The following is a 20,154-nucleotide window of genomic DNA, read 5'->3' as shown; positions in this document are numbered from 1 at the left end:
GTTCTATTTTGATGATTTAAGAACATCAGTTAAAGGAAGGACTGAAGTTAGTCTTTCCTGGCAAAATGATTTGGTCCCCATGTCTCATCATTCTTTGCTGCAAACTATGTGCCTCGTCACTTTTCCTCTGAGTTTTCTTTCTGTTCTCAATTTAGGATGAAGTGGAGGAAGACAATTTTCTAGACTGTGGAATGACTGTTTTATCTGCTGAAATTGAGTTGTAACTCTTTTAGCATGAAATTTATTAAATTTGGATTTTAAAAGTATAGTAGGATTCTGCAGGAAAGAACCAATGGTCTTCTCTGTATTTTAGAAATAAGGAAAATAATGTCAGTTTCTGGTTTCTTGTAAACCCAGACTGTCACCTCCAAGCTTGGATCAGGGAAAATTAAGATTGACTGGCTAGTCAGAACCACAAAGGTGTAAATTCGTGAAAACATCACAACAAAACACAAGTATTTTTAGGTCAATTAAAATAAAATTCAAATTTTAACCTTATTTATTTGATAGAAAATTGCAAATACAGTAACCCAGGGCATTCTTTTAAATGTGAAGTTTCTAAAGAGTGGTTTCTCAGATTCCTCAGGATTTGTGTCAGTAGGCAAAAAGACAAGGGCAGGTATGTGTATTCAGATGGATTTAGGAAAGATTGCATGTCAAAATGGTAATAGTTTGGATGTATTGGATTAAATAAAATGTTTGATTAAAATTTAAAAGTGAAGTTAAAAAAGATGTTAACTGAAATTAAGTGTCTTCATTACAGGATTTTTTTCAGAGGATTTCACATGCTAAGATCCAGTGTAAATTCCTGGGGGTCAAGAGAGATATATAGGCAGCTTGTAACATTTCCTGGGCTTTTTAATTTGCCTCCTTTTTGTTTCTCGGAGCCTGTTGTGGGGCTGTTACTCCACAGAAGACACTAGAGTGCTGTCTTGTCTTCTCCTAAACTGTGACTGCGTTTTTACTTTCACTCTTCTTTTCTTCATTGGTTTGAACTCATGTTCTTCACAAGTGTCGTGTGTCAAGACGTGGTTTGCGGCCACGTTTTTGTCAGTTAGCTGCTTCCAGTTGTGGAGATGGTTGCAGATTTTTTCATGAAGTCACAGGTTCTGGTGTACATTATTTGCACAGCTATTAAGTACCTAGAGACCTTTTAGGAATAAAACACCATGTAAATGTAAATTATCACCACCTCTAAGACACTTTCATTAATTTCATATCAAATTCATGAGTGTTTTGAGCTCTGGGATTTGAGTCTTCAGAATTGGGCTTCTCATGTGTTTGTAGTTTTTTTTTTTTCTTTTTTCTGCCCGAGTTTAAATTCCGGCAGCGCAGAATAGTACGAAGAGTCCAGCCTTGGGAATCCAGCTGCCAGGGTTTGAATCCTGCATCTAACAGGTGCTGCCTTTGTGAGCTTGGGCAGTTTTCCGTTCCTCAATTTTCTCATCTGTAAAGTGGTGTTTATATTACGTGCCTCACAGGGTTGGTTCTTGTGTAAATTGAATGAATGTCTATATAACCTCTTTGTGTAGTGGGGATATGTGACAAGAACTCGGGAATCGTGTGGACAAGAGAGAGAAAGGTAGGCATGGGAAAGATGAGAGAACTGTAAATTATAAATAACCTCATGTATATTTTTGGAACCACTCTTCTGGTTATTGTTTAATGAAATACTCTTTTCAGTATGCCTCCCACCCCCAGATGATAGGGTAACCAAGGATGGGCTGAGGGCAGGGACAGAGATTTAATCCAACTCAAACAGGGTTGTGATGAGCTCCTTAGTCTGGTGACAGAGAACAAAGGGCTGGTTCTTCAGTTCCCAGAATGAGGATTAGCAATGGAATAACCTTGCTGGGTATTGTCCTACAACATCAGGTCACTTTTTTTTGTTTTTGTTTTTTTTAAATCAAGGCTTTTCACAGGAGGATGTTTTCCAGTGTATAGGGCATCTTGTTTGGTTGTTGGTGAAATACTTACCATTTATATGTAATATTAAAAGTGGCCTTGTACGAATGAAAAGCTAGAAACCCAAACACAACCTATTGTTATCCTATGGGTCAACCACCCGTGGGCTCATCTGTGTCTCGGCTTATCTCCAAAAATCATATTATGGATAAGTTGTTCTTGCCTGTCTCTCACTCCCTCCAAATGGATTAGAACTGTTTAGGTGTAGCAATCTGCCAGCAGGGATACTTCTTAGATGTGTCCTTGTGAATTAATGAATTTATGATACCAGTTTTTTCCTTCATGTAACACTTTCATTCTCAGTCATTTCCTATGGCATTCCCTTGCAATGGGATACCATGAATAGATTGTAAGGCAAATTAGGAGTCAAATGGAAAATTATGTAAGAATATAAAAGTATTAGATTTTGAATTATAGATATTTGTTCATCATAACTCCCCCCCACCCCCACATTAAATTTTTTTTCTTTATCCTTCATGAGGCAGCAAGATAAAGAACAGTTGAATAAATCAGCAAAAGGATTGGTCTTTAAAAATAAATGGGAACAGCTTATATTTTCTGCTTAGCTTTGAGTTTTTCAAGGGCAACAGAAAAAGCAAGTGACTCCTTTATTGATTGCCCATTGGTGTCATTTTTAATAATCAAATTTAAATATAGGTTTTTAACAGCTGATGGGTTCAATTTGGACAAAACACGTGTTGACTTTCCGGATTGTTTGCTCACTGTAGATGCCGACTTGTTCTAGAGAAGGGGCTGCGAGTTGAGCTCCTTTGTCTTTAGAAGGATTGATTGACGGATGTTGGGTCTGCTCATTTACAGCGTTTTTCTTGCTTAATTTAAAAAATTGTGACATAGCATTACATGTTCCTTGTATACATCATTTTTGCAGAAGAAAGTTGTTTAGCCAATATGTCGACTTCGTTTATGAAATCCTCTCTTGTAGCTTTCATTCAGCCTTCAGTGTAGCCTATTAGGTCATATTATTTGTTTCATGCACGGCAAATCGTCACCAGCAGCAAAATTTAACATTTGGTCCTTTTAGGTATAAAAATGAATCAAATGCTTGACAAGATTTGTTTCTGGTGTATATTTCAGAGTCCCCCCCGACCACCCCCTTGGTGGGCAGACGACAAATGTTACTAACGGGTACTTTTAGTTTTTAAAATATGGACAACAGTACTCCATGCAGTAAAAGACTTGAGCGATTAATGCTGCCCTTATGCCTCTTTTGAGTACTTTTAGCCATGGGGCTTGGCACTGCCACCCTTGTCTTGGTGCCAAAAAATATCCGCAGCGGCTGTCGCATTCTAGTACTGGAGGGTTGTCTCGAAAATTCCGCAGTGAACGCGCCGGGTTTGTTCATCACTGCTATCTCTTTTAAATATTGGAAAAATAGAATCTTGAGCTCTTTCAAAGCTCCGTTGTGATCGTGGGGATGAGGGGGGAGGTCGGTGGCGAAGAATGGAGGAAAGAAGCTGTCCGCGCCAGCCACTGGGTATAAGTGACAAAAATCCATGGCTGGCATAGAGTAAACACACATATTTAGGAGCTTTTGTGGTCACGAGCACAGATAGTTACTTAAGGATCCTACTCAAACATGTTATCAGTGTTCTTGAGAATTTTATTATCTGAAACAAATGTTCCTGAGCATTAAAGCAGAAGACTGACATCAAGATCATAGCTAATTTTTAGTGGACAGTTTATACAAAAGATGTGTATATTTTTTTCTCCCTGGAAGTGAGGTGCCATTGTAAAATGGCTGCTTTTTGTCATTAGGAAATTAGTAGAGTAGATAAGATAGGCTTGAGAAGGTGCTTGGGTTTACCCACAGTCCATGTCCCTGATTGTTTTGCTCCCAAACAGGGATTTGAGCTCTAAGGACAGATTTATAGTTGATTTTGGGAACAAAAAGATGTAATAAAGTTAAAGGTTTACACTGTCAGAATGACATGTGTTTGCTCAGGATCTCTGGAGCGATCTATTTGATGGTAAAAGTGGATGTCACAGATGAAATCTTTACAAGGAATATAATCCTAAAAAAAGGGGGGGGGGAAAGAAGTGCACCTCCCAGCCTCCTGCTGGCTGCGCTGCCTCTTCGGTACCTCACAGACTTCGACAGGGTCCTGGACGGGTGCCCACTGATGTCATGGAAACACTCGAATTACTGAGAATGATTCATGTCTATGCTGGTCTCTTGTCCTCCCCCACACAGACAGGAGTAGATTTTTAACCCTGACAACTTGTAATTTGCAGTGGGTTTATTTTTGTATCTGGATAAATATTTTTTAACAAGCAAAATTAAGATTAAGCAGTCTGTATCTGATATGATAGTAAAGAATGTTGGGTCCGTGTAGCCAAGAGCACTTTGGGGACTCTGCGCCGCCTGCATCCCTGCTCGGCTCTTCCCCTCCTCTGCTCTCTGCCCACCCCTGTGCTTTCCAGTCCGCTCTCCTCCCTTCATTTTCCTCTTTTCCTCTCTCTTCTCTCCCCTGTTTATTTATTCACATTCTCTTTCTCTCTCACATCCCTACTATTTGCATGGACCCCCTCTCTACCTTTAAAAGAATGAAAGAAATGGACCTAACTTTATATATGTGTGTGTATGTGTGTGTGTGTGTATGTGTGTGTGTGTGTGTATGTATATATATATATATATATATATATATATATATATATATGAATTGAGACAAGTTCTGGTAGGCAAATTCATCTCTCCAGGTCTATATGCAGGAGTCAGGTTGGGAAATAATGCCAGGTGGTGAAATTCTGTAGGAGATAGCTTCAGTAACTCCTTCTAGAGAAAGAAATAGATCGCCTTTTTTCCTTCCCATTTCTGGAAGTCACCAGAACAGGACACTAGATACTCAGTTTCCTCGGAAGTCAGAGTAAATTCTTCCTTATCTGTGTCTCTTTCTGTCTCTCTGCTTGTCTGCATGTCTACCTACCTCTCTACTTGTCTTTCTAGTTGCTAAACAAGTGGATATTGTGTCAATGTCCTGGCTGTATTAAAGCTTTGTAGATGTGAGAGCTTAAGGAAGGACAGACATCATTTGATAACTCATAAAGATCGAGTTGGTATTTTTTCTGTTAGTAATATGTATAAAGAGAAGTTAAACACTATAAGGAGCTTCCATCTGACACAGAAGAATAAATGGGTCTTTATGACCATTTATACTTCTAAAACGGGCAAATGAATCTCTTCTTCAATGTAAAATCCTCATACAGTGAAAGTTATTCTCTTAGACCTCCCAGGATTGAATATGTGAGTTGGTGTCCTGTTTCATTGGACTGAAACTGATATGGTCATTGATTTTCTGCTTTGTACTGAATACCGTGCCAGAAGTTGGGTGGCAGGAGTGTGTCCCCAAGTTTGAGATACTGATGGGGAAGAGGGTTGATGTTAAGACTCAGGTTTGACTTCCTTCAAAAATCATCTTCTGTTTTATGTCTATAGTGACTCACATACAAGGTGAGCTTTTGACTAGTTTTAAGATTTATCAAAGGCAAATTCCTTGTGTGGTGTCAGAAAGGCATGCCCTCATAGCATTGTGATTGAACTCAAAGATTACAGTTGAACACTGCTGCTTGTAATGTTTATGTTAACTTGAGTCAAGGGGGAAAAACTTGGGTGTTGTGAACTCCGAAGGATCCATCCAGCCTCTCAAAATACTAGTTTTGAATTTTCCCATTGGAAGAAAGAATAGTATAGTCCTGGGTAAAGAGGACAATGTACCTTAAGCTCTAGTCTGAAGGGAAGAACACATCCTTCTGTCTTGGATAGGGTGGGGTTTGTGTTGTGGGCGGGACGAGCCCTTTTTATTGTCCTACTGTGGACTGTTCTCTGTAACAATTCTTTATGTGTCGCTAGGTATGTTCTACTGGTTGGATCTCTTGTAAGGTGTTTTCATTGTTTTCCTCCTGACAGTTAAGGCTCAACATACTTTTTAAAAGAAACAAATGAGCTGCCTTGATTTTTACCCTTAGATATGGCTCTGTACATCTCTGTAGAGGAGTCTACAGATTAAAAAACCAGAGTGTTAGAATCGGAACAAGACACTGATGTTCCGTTATCCCGTATTCTGCCGCGTCTACTGGTAGAACCTGAAGTTGGCCTCAGAGTGGGCAGTTTTTCAACAGTCCTCTTTCCCAAATGTAAATTCCATCATCATCTTGATCATGATGGTCTTTACTCCTGGGAAAGGGAGTTTAAATAAGAGAGAGAGAGAGAGAGAGAAAGAGAGAGGGGAAGAGAGACCCAGAATTGTGAATAGTTTCTTTGCTTTATTCACCATCTGGAGAGTCCTGATTGATTAGCTTTGGCCTCACCATTAAGTGTCAATGTAATCAATGGGAATGACTAGGCTAGGGTCATTACATAGATAATGTGCCTGCTGTGTAAATAAAAATGAAATTGTTTAAATTTTGTGAGCGAGAAAGAAAGTGAAAATAAGGAATGACAATTTGTTTGTTAGAGAAAGTGGAGGCCATTGGAATGACAGTTTTTGGAAGTGTGGAGCAGTTTGGCTAAGAATAGGAATGAAGGATATTTTTTTTCCAGTTTAGCATAGCCAGCGTGGGGAAGTGTTATTCTCTGCCTTGCTTGCATACATTGCCAGTAGTGCCTACTTTTCGTATGTAAACATCGGGGAAGAGAAGTGGATGTCTGTTACCTGAAGGAGATTTTTTTGTTTTTAAGGAAAAACACAATTTACACTTTTTTGTTGTTGTTGTTTCTCTTGGCAGGTAAAACAGAAAGGGGCTCCTACTCATCTTATGGGAGAGAATCGAATTTACAGGGTTGCCACCAGGTAAGTGAGAGTCTCTCTTTGGGGAAGGGTTGAGAGAATGAGCCTGGTGAATCAGTATGTTTTGTAAATTAGGTGATGCATTTGAGGCTGGGGCACTGAGGCACCGAAAATCTTCTGATGCCTGACTCTCTTACAAAGTAATGAAATAACACCGAGCGCGGAAGTCATAAACACCTCATCGTATCAGCACTGTATTCACTGGCTTGTTGTTATTTTTTTTCATCCATCAGCCGGTACCAGTGGCACTGTTTGCAAACCAGCGATGTCGGGGAAAGTGGTTCTATCAAAAGAGTTTATTTGCAATTAAGAACTTGAGAATTTCTTACACTGGAAATGCTTCGTGCAGCATGTGTCAGATCCTAGGTTTTGGGTGGCTACTGCCCTAAATTATAGTTTTCATAGGGGCTGTAGGATGTTGTGTGAACACAGGGTTGTATTGAGGGATAAAAATGTCTGTGAAAATATGATTTGTTGTCCCTTTTTGTTTCTGAATTGTTTTTGGCTGAAAGTCAAGGCCAGCAGGCTAACAGCAAAGCCGTCTCAAGGGAGGCATGCGTGAGCTAGAAAAATAAGAGTACTTTAATTAAATAATAAAATGCCAGTGTCATGCAAAGGTATAGCGTGTGTGTGTCTCTGGGCTTTGTGCATTTGCATACGTTCAACTCTCCAGAGAAAGCCCAGTTCTAAAAATACTATCCATAGCCAAAAGTGTAAGCTTTGTTTCAAGACAATTGAGTTTTTATAGACGCTTTCTTTTTAATTTCAGTATCGGTACTAATCACGTTTCATATCTTTCTCTTTTTTTTCTTGAAAGATTTAGACTTTCTTTTTCTAAGGGCATTGCTTTCTTACTTTGGAAAACTCTTGATAGAATTTAATGGTTCTCTTTCAGATTCAAAGCTTTCTAGCGTTACATTATTCATCCAAACAGAAATGTAGTTCTTTTTGTGCTGGGAGGGGAATGCTTGTTCTCCTGCACCCTCTCACCCTCCCGTTTTCTTTAATGATGGGGGAAGAAAAAATTCCATTTTGCTTTTTTTTTTTTTTAAACAACCTGTTTCATGGATCCTGGAAAATGTAAGCAGACAGTTTTAGTCATTAAATAGAGCCTGCTTGAGGAGGTGGCCTTTAGGTATCCATCATAGGTTCCGAAAGGTGGAATTCTGGTGGAGTCCTGTGTGGTTTTTTTTTTTTTTTTTTTTCCTTCTGGAGAGATTTGCATTTTTAAAGTTTACTTCTCTGGCCCAGCCACCCGTTCAGTCATACTCGGCATCTGAGAGGTTTGCTGTGATGAGGTGAACGGTGCTGGTTTAAGACCTCCCTGCTGCACACGCTGCAGAGTACAGTTGACGGCAGTTTGTTTGGAAAGAATTCTGCAGGAAAGAAATTTACAGCCATTCCAGCGCGACGGAAACATCTTTGGAATGTGAGTGCAAATGTGCCGGGGTAGATAGCTCGGGCAGAGAGCCTCGAAGCGCCGAGTCTCTGGTGTAAAGCTCTCAATTCCTGCAGAAGAGCCTGTTCCTGTGTATCTGGTTTCTGAGGGTCAAAGCAGAGGTCGTTTGAGTTTTGGGGCGAAGAAAGTTGACAACATCCTTCCTTTTCGCAGATGGTCATGGCAGAGGTCTCTGTTTTCGCCCGGCCTCTTTTTCTGGTCAACGAGAGAATAGACTTCCTCGCCCCTGTATCCTTTCTTCCTAATAGGAATTGGCGTGATTCCTCCCAGACACAAAGATTTCCTCTGCTGAGTAAGCGCGAGGCCCCTTAACTTGTGAAAGCGTCACTCAGTCCGCGTGAGTCTGTCAGTGTGTGTGTGCCGGGACACAGACCCTCCCTCGGTTTGTGGGCAATACTGCCCTCGGGTGCAACTGAAGTTCGTTTTTTTGGGCAAACGCAAGGTGAGAAGTGGAAAGGGGCAGAGGGTGGATCAGAGGTGGACAGACTGGTGTGTGATGGCTGAATGTCTGGCCTGGGGAATGCCTCCTTCTGAGATGTTCGTGTCCAGGAGAATCCTGTTGTATATAGGAGCGCGGCTGCATCCGCTTTTCCTAAAAAAAGTCTTCATAATCTAGCCATGGAATGTGGAGATTTCTTTCATTCTGATTTCTGCTTCCTCGTTGTGAGTCTCGCAAGGACCGACTCTCTCTGCTCAGCTTGAGCTCAGCAGTGGCCATAAACGGTGGTGATCACTTAAGGAGAAAGCAAAGAGCACAATTTTGGAAATTCCCCAGTTGAGGAAATCGGGGTTGGAAAGGGAGAGGGGGGCATATTTATGAATTTCTGCTTTCGGTGAAATTTGAGAATAGAACAGACCCTAGTGTGTCTTCCGGTGAAAATGAGTTTCTCTTGAGCCGAATTGCTTTTTGAATTCCTGTTCTCCAACACCAGCTATGCAAACCCCAAAGAAAGGCAGACTCTCCGTGTGTTGGGCTTCAAGTCTAAATAGCAGATCACAGCTGAAACGATTCCCCACTGTGTGGCAAGGTGAGTGACTCGTGGAGAGGAGCTTGTTGTTTTCTCCTGCTTACTGCCTTAGAGAGGTGCTGGATGGAAATCCTTTAACTGATATGCCCCGAGGAGCTCCCCAAACTGCTCTGTCGTGTTGTAACCCTGCACCCTGTGGACTTACTGGAATAAGCACTGTTATAGATGAACATCCTTCTTCGATTCTGGTAGCCTTTTGTTTTGTGCAGAGAAATAGCAGTGGTAAGCAACAGGTAGCCAACTACTGTCTTGGAGAAATAAATCATTATTATTTTGAGGTGTATGTTGTCTCAGAATGCATCAGGTTAATATATACATATGTTTATGTATGTATATATATATATCCGTTATGTGTCTCTTGAGGGTGTACCATTGACAGTGATAGACGTGGGACTTTTAAAAAGTGGATGTTTTAGCCGAGACACAAAAGCTGGCAGGTTCTTTATTAGCGATTAAATTGTTTTCATTAAAAATAGTAGTGGGATAATATAAATTCATGAATGCATTTTCACAGAAAATGATCAGAAATGAAGTCGGTAACTTCTCAGCCTTTTGAAATTGTACAGAATATAAACCCATAGAAACCAAAGCAGCCAAACGGACTTTTTTTAGTTCTCACTAAATATGGCAAAACTAATTTCAGTCAAATTGGGGTACGGAAATTACACCCAGGCTTAAAATGCTTTTGCCAAATTGCAACCTCATACTACTTTTTTTTTTGAACTGAAAGAGAAAATGTAATTTATAATGGAAAGTCTGACAGAAACGAAATGAGAGGAAGTAAAGTTTTTGCAGGATAGTCTGATCTTCATGTGATAGCCTATAGCTAGTAGCTAATGGACATCACTGTGCATGACGAAAGGAAAAAAATGTCATTTGCTTTTGACTTCTCTTGCTGCTTTGAATAGGATGTTTGGTGATTGCAAACCTTTAAAAAAAAAATCTTCCTGAAATCTTTTTTTTTAGTGAGGTGGTGATGTCAACACAAATACTTGTAATTAAGGCAGAGGTTATCCCCTTAAATGGAAGTGGAGCATTGATTATCAGGAAGTGTTTGTTTTGTCTTTCTAGGAGAGCCCAAGTCTAAAGTGATGGTTTTATTATTAATATCTTCTAGGCAGTGGCGTGTGTGTGTGTGTGTGTGTGCATGTGTGCGTGTGTGTGTGTGTGTGTGTAATATAAAGAAAGCTGGGCCCTATCTGAGACCAATTAAACTCGCATCTTCTGAGCTGGGCCTTTGCGTTTCTGACAACTCCCCAGGTGATTCTAATGTGCAACTAACTTTGATGATTTCCTAGAATGTTCTGTAGGAATCTACTGTGTTTAAAAGATTTGTGTTCAAAATCTAGTCTAGCTCCTGACCCTAACAAAGCTTTTAGATTTCTTGCCTTAATTTGATTATTCAAGACATAGGACTGTATTGCATATGTACTTTGTTTAAAAGGCAGTGAAAATGAGGGGTATTCTGAACGTGAGTCAGATGCCTTGAAATCTTCATACAAAATCCCACAACTGAATATGCGAGCCCCTATCTTGTTTTCTCTAGTGAAGTCCAAGGCTCTAACCTTATCCACATTCTTTTTCTTTCTCAGCAGGTAATCAAATAGCACTATGCTGATAAAGTTATTTGATGTTTAGTTCTTAAAACGGATGGGATTTAAGAATTAGGCCTAATCTCAGATCCTTTTGTTGAGTTCCAGAAACTTTGCAGCTGTAGAAGACATGGGTCTGCTCTGTATGCGATTTAGCTTGCTCGTAAAGAGTCGTTTAGATTCACTGAAATTAAACGTATGTATTACACATTTAAGAATGGATTTTCTCATTTCAATTCTTTTTATTTTTGATACAGAAAGAATCACAGTAAAAATAGAAAGGATATACACAGAAAAGACATGAGATCCTTTGTCTCTTCTTATGAAAATGGCTGTTAGGTCTTGTGCAAGCAGAAATACATCTTGGTTTTTAACTTCACATTATGGTTAAATGTTTGATATAGCATACCCTCATCTGTACCTGGCTCTCTGCACCCTTCCTAGGAATCTCTTCCATCCATGCACTGTCTTGGCACTCAACTTTGCCTTCATGGTGCTTTTCGAGTGTGCCATTATTGATGTTTGTGGAATGGTGGTTTCCACCAGATTCTGTAAACTCCTGAAGTCAGGGGCCAGGTTGGCTCCATCTGGCCCCGTGTGAACTCTGTATCTGGCACGGTGGGGATTGTTATGGCCTGGGGCTTATTTCCCCGGCATCACTTTTGGGATCATTTTGAGAGGGTGAAGTCTGAATAGTCCTGTCTGAGAACCATATAGTGAGCAGCGTTTTCCTGCTTCGGAAAACCAGAAAATCATACCCTCTCAAAGAAGATATGGGGCTCTTTTGGGAACCCTTCCTTTGACCGTGCCGTGCAGACTCTGGAATGACATAGAGGGTCAGATCCTGCAGAGTCACTTGTCACTCATTTTCCTGGCCTGAGTCCTAGCCGGGTGGCCTCGTCATTCTAGGTCTGAAGGTTCCCCAGGGAGGGAATTGGAGATGTTCTCTGTTTCCGGTGTAGGTGTTGTTGGAACCAAAGGTCAGACTCCAGGCCCATCCTTTTTGAATGTGCCAGTGTGGGTGGTGGGATAGAACATTGAAGCTCACCACGGTGTCAGACGTCTCGGGCGCCAGGTCTGCAGGGTGGTGCCATCTCCACTCTGCTTAGCACTGGTTTTCGGTCTGCGTTTCCTTTGTCTGGGGGGCACTGCTGTGGGCATACCCCTCTCCCAACCGCCATCCAGCATGCACCAGAAGGGAGAATGGAGCTATTTTTTCATTGCGTTGGTTAACAAATATTTATTGGCCTTCAAGTGAAGTGGTCGGTACAAAGGAGAAAAACAAAGGGAAGCTCTTGTATACCCTACCTTCAATCCCCACCAGCAGCTTTCTGGATATTAAGGGGAAGAATCAAACACCATTCATTGAATTTACAAAATTTTCTTTAATCCTACATAGTGTAAATTTTCAAATTCTCAGAAGAGTTGGAAAAATCAAACAATGGAAAGTATCTGTTCTGTTTGCTTTGTGCGCGTATGTATATATGCATGTATTTTTCAGTGCACCGTTTTCAAGTGGCAGATCTCATAAGGTTTCCCCCTTAGGTTTTCATCATGTGTGTCTGAAAATTAAGAACACTCGAATAGTGTTATCACCTCTAAAGATACTAACCAGAGTTTCCTAATCTAATTCCCAATCCTGATTCAAATTTCTTTCATTGTCCCCATGAAAATATCTTTATTATCTCTTTTCCCCTCCAGCCCGCCCCCGACACTGTGTTTATGCATGATATTTTGTTTTTGTGTCTCTTTAGAATTTCTTATAAACTAGAGCAGTTCCTGTAATTTTTAAAAAAGTGATATTTACCTTAAAGACAACAGGCTGGTGGACTTGAAAAATATGTCCCCTTCTTGAACTGTTGGGTTATTTCTTTGTGGTGCTGTTTGTTACTCTATTACTCGTCTTGCTTGCAGATTGAAAATTAGGCTGAAAGGCTGTTTCAGATGGAAATTAAACATTTTGGCCTGGAATATCTCATAGATTATGTGCTTATACTGTGTTTTATCTGGAGGCATGTAATGTCAAGATGTGTTGCTGTTGTTGACACTAACATTACCAACTTGGTAGAATTAGAGACCCCCAGATCTGTCCATTGTAAAGAAACCTTTCCCCCTCTGTAATTAGTAAACAATCTTTGTGTTGATTTTTTTTAGCACTGGGCATAGATCCCTGTGCCCGTGTTCCCTAACAGTCTTTGACCTGATGGTTTTAGCATGTATAGAGGATACTTGCCTGAATCAGAGGGTTCTGAACTAGTGATTAAAAAAAAAAATAGGCTCCATCATTCCTTCTGTGTTGATAGCCGACAGTGAAAGAGATTTCTTCATTGTTGGTGCAGTGCTGTCCGCTTCAGTGTTCATGCATATGCAAATATAATGTTAATAATCCTTGTATTAAATATGGTTCCTTACCTGGAGGAGACTGGCAGTATTAAAGCATCTTTCAAATTTCTTAAGATATTTTGATAAGAAAAATAGGTTATGCTTTAAGCTAATGGTCAGAAATGCTTCAATTGCAGAAGGGAAGACATAATTATAGGCTGCATTTCCTTACACATAAACTCTAGTATACTTTTGCTATAATTTGGAACCTAGTGACAATCTCTGTACCCCCAGCTGTTAATCTTGCCATAAACACCATTGTTTCTCTGAAATTCTCAGATTGCTCCTCTACATTGTGGTAATTGTCCTTAAAGCTCTCACAGGGTCGACCATCAGTGGCTGACCAACTGAGTCAGGTGGGTTACTGTGATGCCAGTTAAGTTGCTCTGTCAAGGATCACTGAGATAGTGAATCCATGTATCCATTCACAACCCAGACTTGGCTGATGAATGAAAGTCAAAGTGAGTGAATTTCTAAATGTTAGTTTGGGCGCATTCTAGAGGAAGCTGGCAGGACTAATATTAGGTGCCAGTATAAGTTCCCAGGCTGATTTAATAGTTGATAATTAAGAAAATGGTGCTCAGAGAGCTAAAGCAAGCAGACCAAAGAGTCCCCCCAGCTAAGTGTGAGAGCCAGGCTTTGGACCCTGAAATACCTGGTTTCAAAGTTAGTGCTTTTCTAAGTTGGGTTCCCTGCTGCCGAACTCATGGTGAGGTTTTTAGACTCAGTAATGGGTCTGTACGAGAGCCCACTGGCAAACCACTTTCAGTAGAGAGTGGAGAATCTGCATCTAATATGCTGCCTAGAATGGAGGGTCTTCTCAGGGTGAGCTGGAGCCATAGTGGGGGGGAAAGCAGAGAGGAAGGCAGGGCTCCTCATGGCCCAACCTTTAAAAAAAAAAGAAAAATATACCGCATGTGACTGTATAGATAATCTGTTCTGTGAAAGTGAAAGTGAAGTTGCTCAGTGTCTGACTCTTTGCGACCCGTGGACTGTAGCCCACCAAGCTCCTCCATCCATGGGATTCTCCAGGCAAGAATACTGGAGTGGGTTGCCATTTCCTTCTCCAATCTATTCTGTAATGTCCTCAAAATTAGCATGTGCAATTTCATTGAAACCAGTGAAGATTTCCTGTGACAAGGCTCGGGTAGAATATGCCAATTCACATTTTAGCAACAGCATGAACACTTTCTTAAAAATGTATGGATTATCTTTGGGCCTTCCTTTCTGTGCAGTGCAGGCAGAATATGGTTTGCTATTTCACAAATTTGGATTCTTCGTAGATCAAGTTATTCTTCCCCCAATACGAGAACTATATAGAGTGAAATCTGGGAGCAGTACCTTTTTCAGGCTCCTAAATGTGACCTAGTAATTTTTTTTTTGATTGTGGCATTCAACTCACTTGTGCAATATATAAAATGACAAATATGTGTTAGAAATACACACAAGTTGTATAGACAGTTCAGGACAACTAGTGCATGAAAACCATTGAAATTGCTTCGAGGTGGTTTATAAGACACCAAAAACATGAAGTCCTTCTATCCTAAATGAAACTTCACCAGATGAACTTCTCTTTTCTCATGAAAAGTATTCGGGGGGTTTTAATAACCTCTAGTAAGTAGGACTATAATTCATCTAACATTTGATACATAAAAAAGAGAGGGGATATCAATTAATGACTAAACAATTGACTTAATTGTTTTTAAATAATTGGTAAAATTTATTGTTGAAATATCTTCCCTGGTGGCTCAGATGGTAAAGCGTCTGCCTACAATGAGGGAGACCCGAGTTCAGTCCCTGGGTCGGGAAGATCCTCTCCAGAAGGAAATGGCAACCCACTCCAGTACTCTTGCCTGGAAAATCCCATGGACGAAGGAACGTGTTGAAATATACCTGCCCATCCTATAGAAGTCACTGTAGCCCTCTGGCTTCTTTCCGTAAAAAAGACAGTAGACTCACAATTCAGCATGAGAGGAATTTTTCAATATGGAACGGGAGAACCATTTCTTCTTTTCTGTGTGATATTTCTTGAAATGGTTTCATCACTAGGAAATTTTCCTGAAACTCTTAAAACTAAAACCCCAAGTTAAAATAGTGAGAACACTGTAAGTCACCAGCAAAACCCCATAATCTTTTTAGAAGTAATTATTCAAGAAAGAAACAGGTAATGAGTCTGCTGCTGTGCCTGATGGTGGTGACTTGCTTAGAATTGAAGAGCCCCGTTCTTTGAAAAATTGTGTGTGTGTGTTTTCTTTGTTTGTTGTTTAGTCACCAAGTCGTGTCCAACTCTCTGCAACCCCATGGACTTGGGCTACAGCCCAGCCAGGCTCTGATGTCCATGGAATTTTCAGGCAAGAATACTGGGGTGGGTTACCATTTCCTTCTCTTTGTTTATGTGGGTTTCTTTACAGACACTTTCACTCACAAATAAACAAAACTGAACTTCCTAAAGCAAATACCTATACTGTTAACTGTGTTATTTTTATCTAACAGAAGTTTCTTTCGAGAAGAAAACTGACATGGGTACATAGCTGTATTTGCTTTAGCATTCCTAATACACAAATATTTTTTCACAGTTAGAATCTGGTGGGATAGCATCTTTAGACTGGCCCTTCTCTAGATTTTGTTGGCTAGAATATATTATCACTGTTATATTGTTATGGTACTTAAGGAAATCTGTATAACCCTTGATTCCATTAACCTGTCTTTTTGAAAGACCTCTTTGGTAAAGGCTTTCTATGATGCTTTAAAAAAAATACCAACTATGTCTTATTTTTAACCCACCTCAAAGTCACGTTTACATGAATTTGGGATGACAATTCAGTGATATGAAAGCGATTAAGGAAGAACATCCCTAAGATTTTTCGAGCAGTGATCATTCTGCAGAGCTCTAGATGTGGGGGTCTCTGTGGGTCGGGGTTTTACCCATGCATGCACACAAAATAATCCGAGCTCATTTGTACCACGGTAATGAACAGCAGGGCACTGAGTCTTTTCCGTTTTATTGGTATTATATACAGTAAGTTATTAAATTTCATCTCTGTAGTACACCTGCAGTGAAATAACAAAACATTGCTGCACTTAAGGAACATGTGTGTGGTACAGTGCCCTCCCCCATCGTTTCACTGCCCCCCCAAAACAGCTGCTTACAGATTTCAAGATCCATTGTATATATTCCCTTGAGCCCACCTCTAATAATCGAGACACATCTGCCATTGCAGTATTATAGGCATATGTAGTTTTATTGAAAACTATACCTGTAAAAAAATTAAATGACTCCTGCCTCAATTAAATTGGCAAGATACCTTTTGCAAAGATCATATTGCAGACCTCTTGAGACCCAGTGAGTTCATTTTATTCTTATATTGCAAATCACTAAATATGTTATTTTTATTTCGCTAAGTAGCTAACTTTTCTCATACTCTGTTGGTAGGTCACTTTCATTTTTTCTTAGTTTTGTTTCCCTTCTCCCCTCATCTTTACACACACACACACACATACACACACACACATATATAAAAGCTACAGGAAGGAAACATTGAGTACCACCAACACAGGATAAATAAGTCAAAAGGAAAGGACCCTAAAATATACCTCTAATTCTGAAGTGATTATCAAATAGAAATAAAGGTTATAAAATCAGGATAAAATTCTTAAGTCATCTTATGCTTTGATAGAGAGTTTTATAAGCCTCTCTGATATCCATTTGATTTTCCTAATAGAATAAGAAATGATGTGAAGAGGGAATCAGTTAGTAGGTGATACAAAGCTTATATAGGTGGATTCCTATTGGATTAAATCGTTTACCTTAGCATTAACATTTTGTTAAAGATTGCATCAGTATGGATGCCTATAAAATAATTTTTATTCGAACAGAAGTATTAGTAAATTATTCAGTGAAACCAACTAAGCATAACTTTCTTCTCACTTGAGGTATATGGGGGTCAATGTATATATATTGTATGGTTCCATAGTAGTGAATATGAATAGTTATTCATTCTGAGTTAATTATGCCACTCTTACAGCCATGTAAGATTAGCCAAGAAGAAGCATTTGTAATTTGTTTCATATTATAATGGAAAAGTCTAAAGATAAGATGCCAGCTATATAAACAGAAAGAAAACTATATACCTTTTTGAGATAACATGAAGGTGACTTGACATAGTATCATAGAAAGAATATTTAGTGTTCTTCAGAAGGACTGTATATGAAATGGACAGAGGGAGTAAGAGATGGGTCCCTGACCCAAAGTGAGTGTAGACTTAGAGAGTTGGAAGGTGGATGTTTTCACAGGAGGAAGTCACAAATAAATGTCAGTGACAGTTGCCATAGAGAAGATAGGAAATGAGATCGCATTACTAGTCACCAGTTTGGTTTAAAAATAGTTGGATGTTTCAATGATGAATTTTCTTTTTTTTGATGAGAATATTGGTTAAGACCTATGGTCATTTGGTTTCACTTGGGGTTGCCTGGATCTGTGAGATTTTGCTCTGTCTGTGATCAACCAGGAGATTTCCTGCCCCTCTTATGGTTCACGTTCAAAGACTCGTGGCGGTACCAGCCTGAGTCCTAGAGTCATTGCCCAGAGTTAAGATCTAAAACTACAGGAGAATCAGAATTCAAGATCTTACAAGTATTTCAGCTCTTAAGTGTTTTTAGTAGAAAATTCGTTATAAAATTCTCAGCAGATTTTTTGCCCAAAGCTCATGCATGAGTTGGAGAACACAGCTTCACTCAGGCTATACCACTTCTTTGAAGTCCCCGTCAGCTGAACTTTCCTCCTTGGATGTGATTCGCTCCTGAGGAAGCATCCATTACCGGTACTTTTAACTGTGCAGCCTGTCTGTCGCTCTGAGCTCTGCGGTTCAGAACTGTCATGTGTAGAGTGACTGGTACAACACGATATCAGCAGGGGTAAAAGATTCGCTGTGGACGGTGACACGTGGCAAAGAGCAGTGTCGACAGCCGCTACTCCTGTGACACCGTCCCGCAAGGAGTCGGTCTGCATCTCTGCCATTTACCTGTCCCAGCCCGACAGGAGGCACTAATACGGACCAGTTTCTCTCAGGCCTACTCCCACTTTACTACCAAGTAAGGTTTGCTTGAATGTGTTTTCAGAGTGCAAACCTTGGGTGCCATTTTGTCAACGAAACGAGTATTTTAATGTTGGCATTTTGGATGTGAGGGAAGGGATTACCCTTTGATTTATTTCTAGGAGAACTTCCCTTTTGTTCCCTTTTGCAGAAAACACATCCGTCTTATCATTCTCAAACTTCACACTGCCTCCATTTCATAGTTATAGTTAGTCATTCGGTCGTATCCAACTCTTTGTGACCCCATGAACTATATGTAGCCCGCCCGGTTCCTCTGTCCATGGGATTTTCCAGGCAAGGATACTGGAGTGGGTTGCCATCTCCTTCTCCAGGGGATCTTCCCAACCCAGGGATGGAACCCAGGTCCCCTGCATTGCAGGCAGATTCTTTACTGTTCTAGCCAGTAGGGAAGCCATTTCATACTTGATTACAAAGCATATTTATATTTCATTATATCCTAGGTAGCTGTACTGCCCCCTCATGTTTCATAGTGTGACTTCAGAGCTACTCACAGACACCAGGATTGGAGGCTCCTGTGGAATTTCACCCAAAATGTCTCCCTTAGTTACCTGGTTGCAAATAATTTTATCAGTGCTCTAGATTATTTGTACATAGTTCTAGAAATAGGACACAGACATCCCAGGTCAGCTCTGGACAGTCAGCCAGCAAGTGGAGCACACGAGAACATCCGACAATAGTTACTCCCCCACCCCTTCATTTGGGTGTTTAATAAATATTTTGTGTAACAGCACCATATCCCCTGCCCCCCCCCCCAAGATCATGTTATCACTGTACTTGGTAGAGGGTTTAAACTAAAAACAGTTGAGTTACCTAACGTGAGGCTCTGACTTACGTTTTTGCGTTGATATTCTCACATCTGTTGAGATATATTTTTCAAGGGGCTAGAGTAAAATTTGGCCATTACTGATGAGATAATTCACCTCAGGTATTGTACTTTTGACCGTGGATTTTATTGGTTGACCTTCCTCTCGGGGTTAGTCTTGCCATCTGTGTCTGTTGGCTTGGCGACTGACTGCCCCCCAGTCACCCTCCTAGACTGCCTCCTTCATCCCCATAAACCCTCCGTTCTCAGATGTGATCGATTCTGCTTCCTATACACTGAGCCCGCATCCCAGGCACCACCCCTCCATTTCTCTCCATCCCCACCTTCTCCTTCTCACAAGACTGCTGGAGTGGTTGTCTCCGAAAGTCCCCGAGGCAGTCACACCCTGGCCCAGCACCCGCCGTGCTTCCGGGAGCCAACCTTAGCACGGTGCATGGGCTCTGGAGAGCCTGGCCCCGGCCTCGGCCTTCAGCTTTGTCTTTCCCTCTCCCCACTGCTCCCTGGTGTCCCAGCCACACTGAGCTGCTCCGGGTTCCCTTGAGGGCTCGTCGATGGTTCTCCCTGTCTTCACAAGGGCCTTTCCATTGGCCTGGGACATCTTCACCTTGCCCCTCCTTCCCCTTTCCTTATACTCCTTCACGGGATGACTCTCACTCTCTGTCCAAGGCCCCGCTTATTCACTGTTCCCTCCGGGGCCCTCGTGTTAGACTCAGGCCGGAACGAGGTGGCTCTCTCTGGGCCCAGGTAGCTTCTGACACACTGCGCTCTGCCAAGCCAGAGTTGTCACGCTCTCTGCAGCCAGAGAGGACCGAGGACTGGGCCTGTCACCCTCCCCAGTGCCTAACAGGGGACACGAGTGAGTGCTCCGGATTCAGTGGATGGATGGGTCAATGGGTAAACGAACCAGCTGCAATAACGAGTTATGTAACTAGTGATGCCAGTGAGGGAAGATCTGTTTTTAATCCCCATTTTATTGATAATGAAGC

The 20,154-nt window shown here is 40.9% G+C and overlaps 1 protein-coding gene across 46 annotated transcripts in view; it reads left to right on the top strand.

Moving 5' to 3' along the window:
• Positions 1–20,154, top strand: part of TCF4 (transcription factor 4) — a 380,205-nt gene that overhangs the window by 185,075 nt on the left and 174,976 nt on the right. For 43 of the 46 annotated variants that reach the window (XM_069568875.1, XM_069568859.1, XM_069568866.1 and 40 more), the window contains one exon: positions 6,709–6,773. In XM_069568875.1, the coding sequence (XP_069424976.1) occupies positions 6,709–6,773 (65 nt within the window). Of the gene's footprint in view, positions 1–6,708; positions 6,774–8,237; positions 8,672–20,154 lie in introns of those variants that run through there. The other 3 variants (XM_069568878.1, XM_069568879.1, XM_069568877.1) reach the window with 3 other exon arrangements.

Source organism: Ovis canadensis, chromosome 23 (genome assembly GCF_042477335.2).
Source record: "Ovis canadensis isolate MfBH-ARS-UI-01 breed Bighorn chromosome 23, ARS-UI_OviCan_v2, whole genome shotgun sequence".
NCBI lineage: Eukaryota > Metazoa > Chordata > Mammalia > Artiodactyla > Bovidae > Ovis > Ovis canadensis.
Note: the sequence above shows the minus strand (reverse complement) of the source record. Positions and strands in the feature narration are given on the sequence as shown.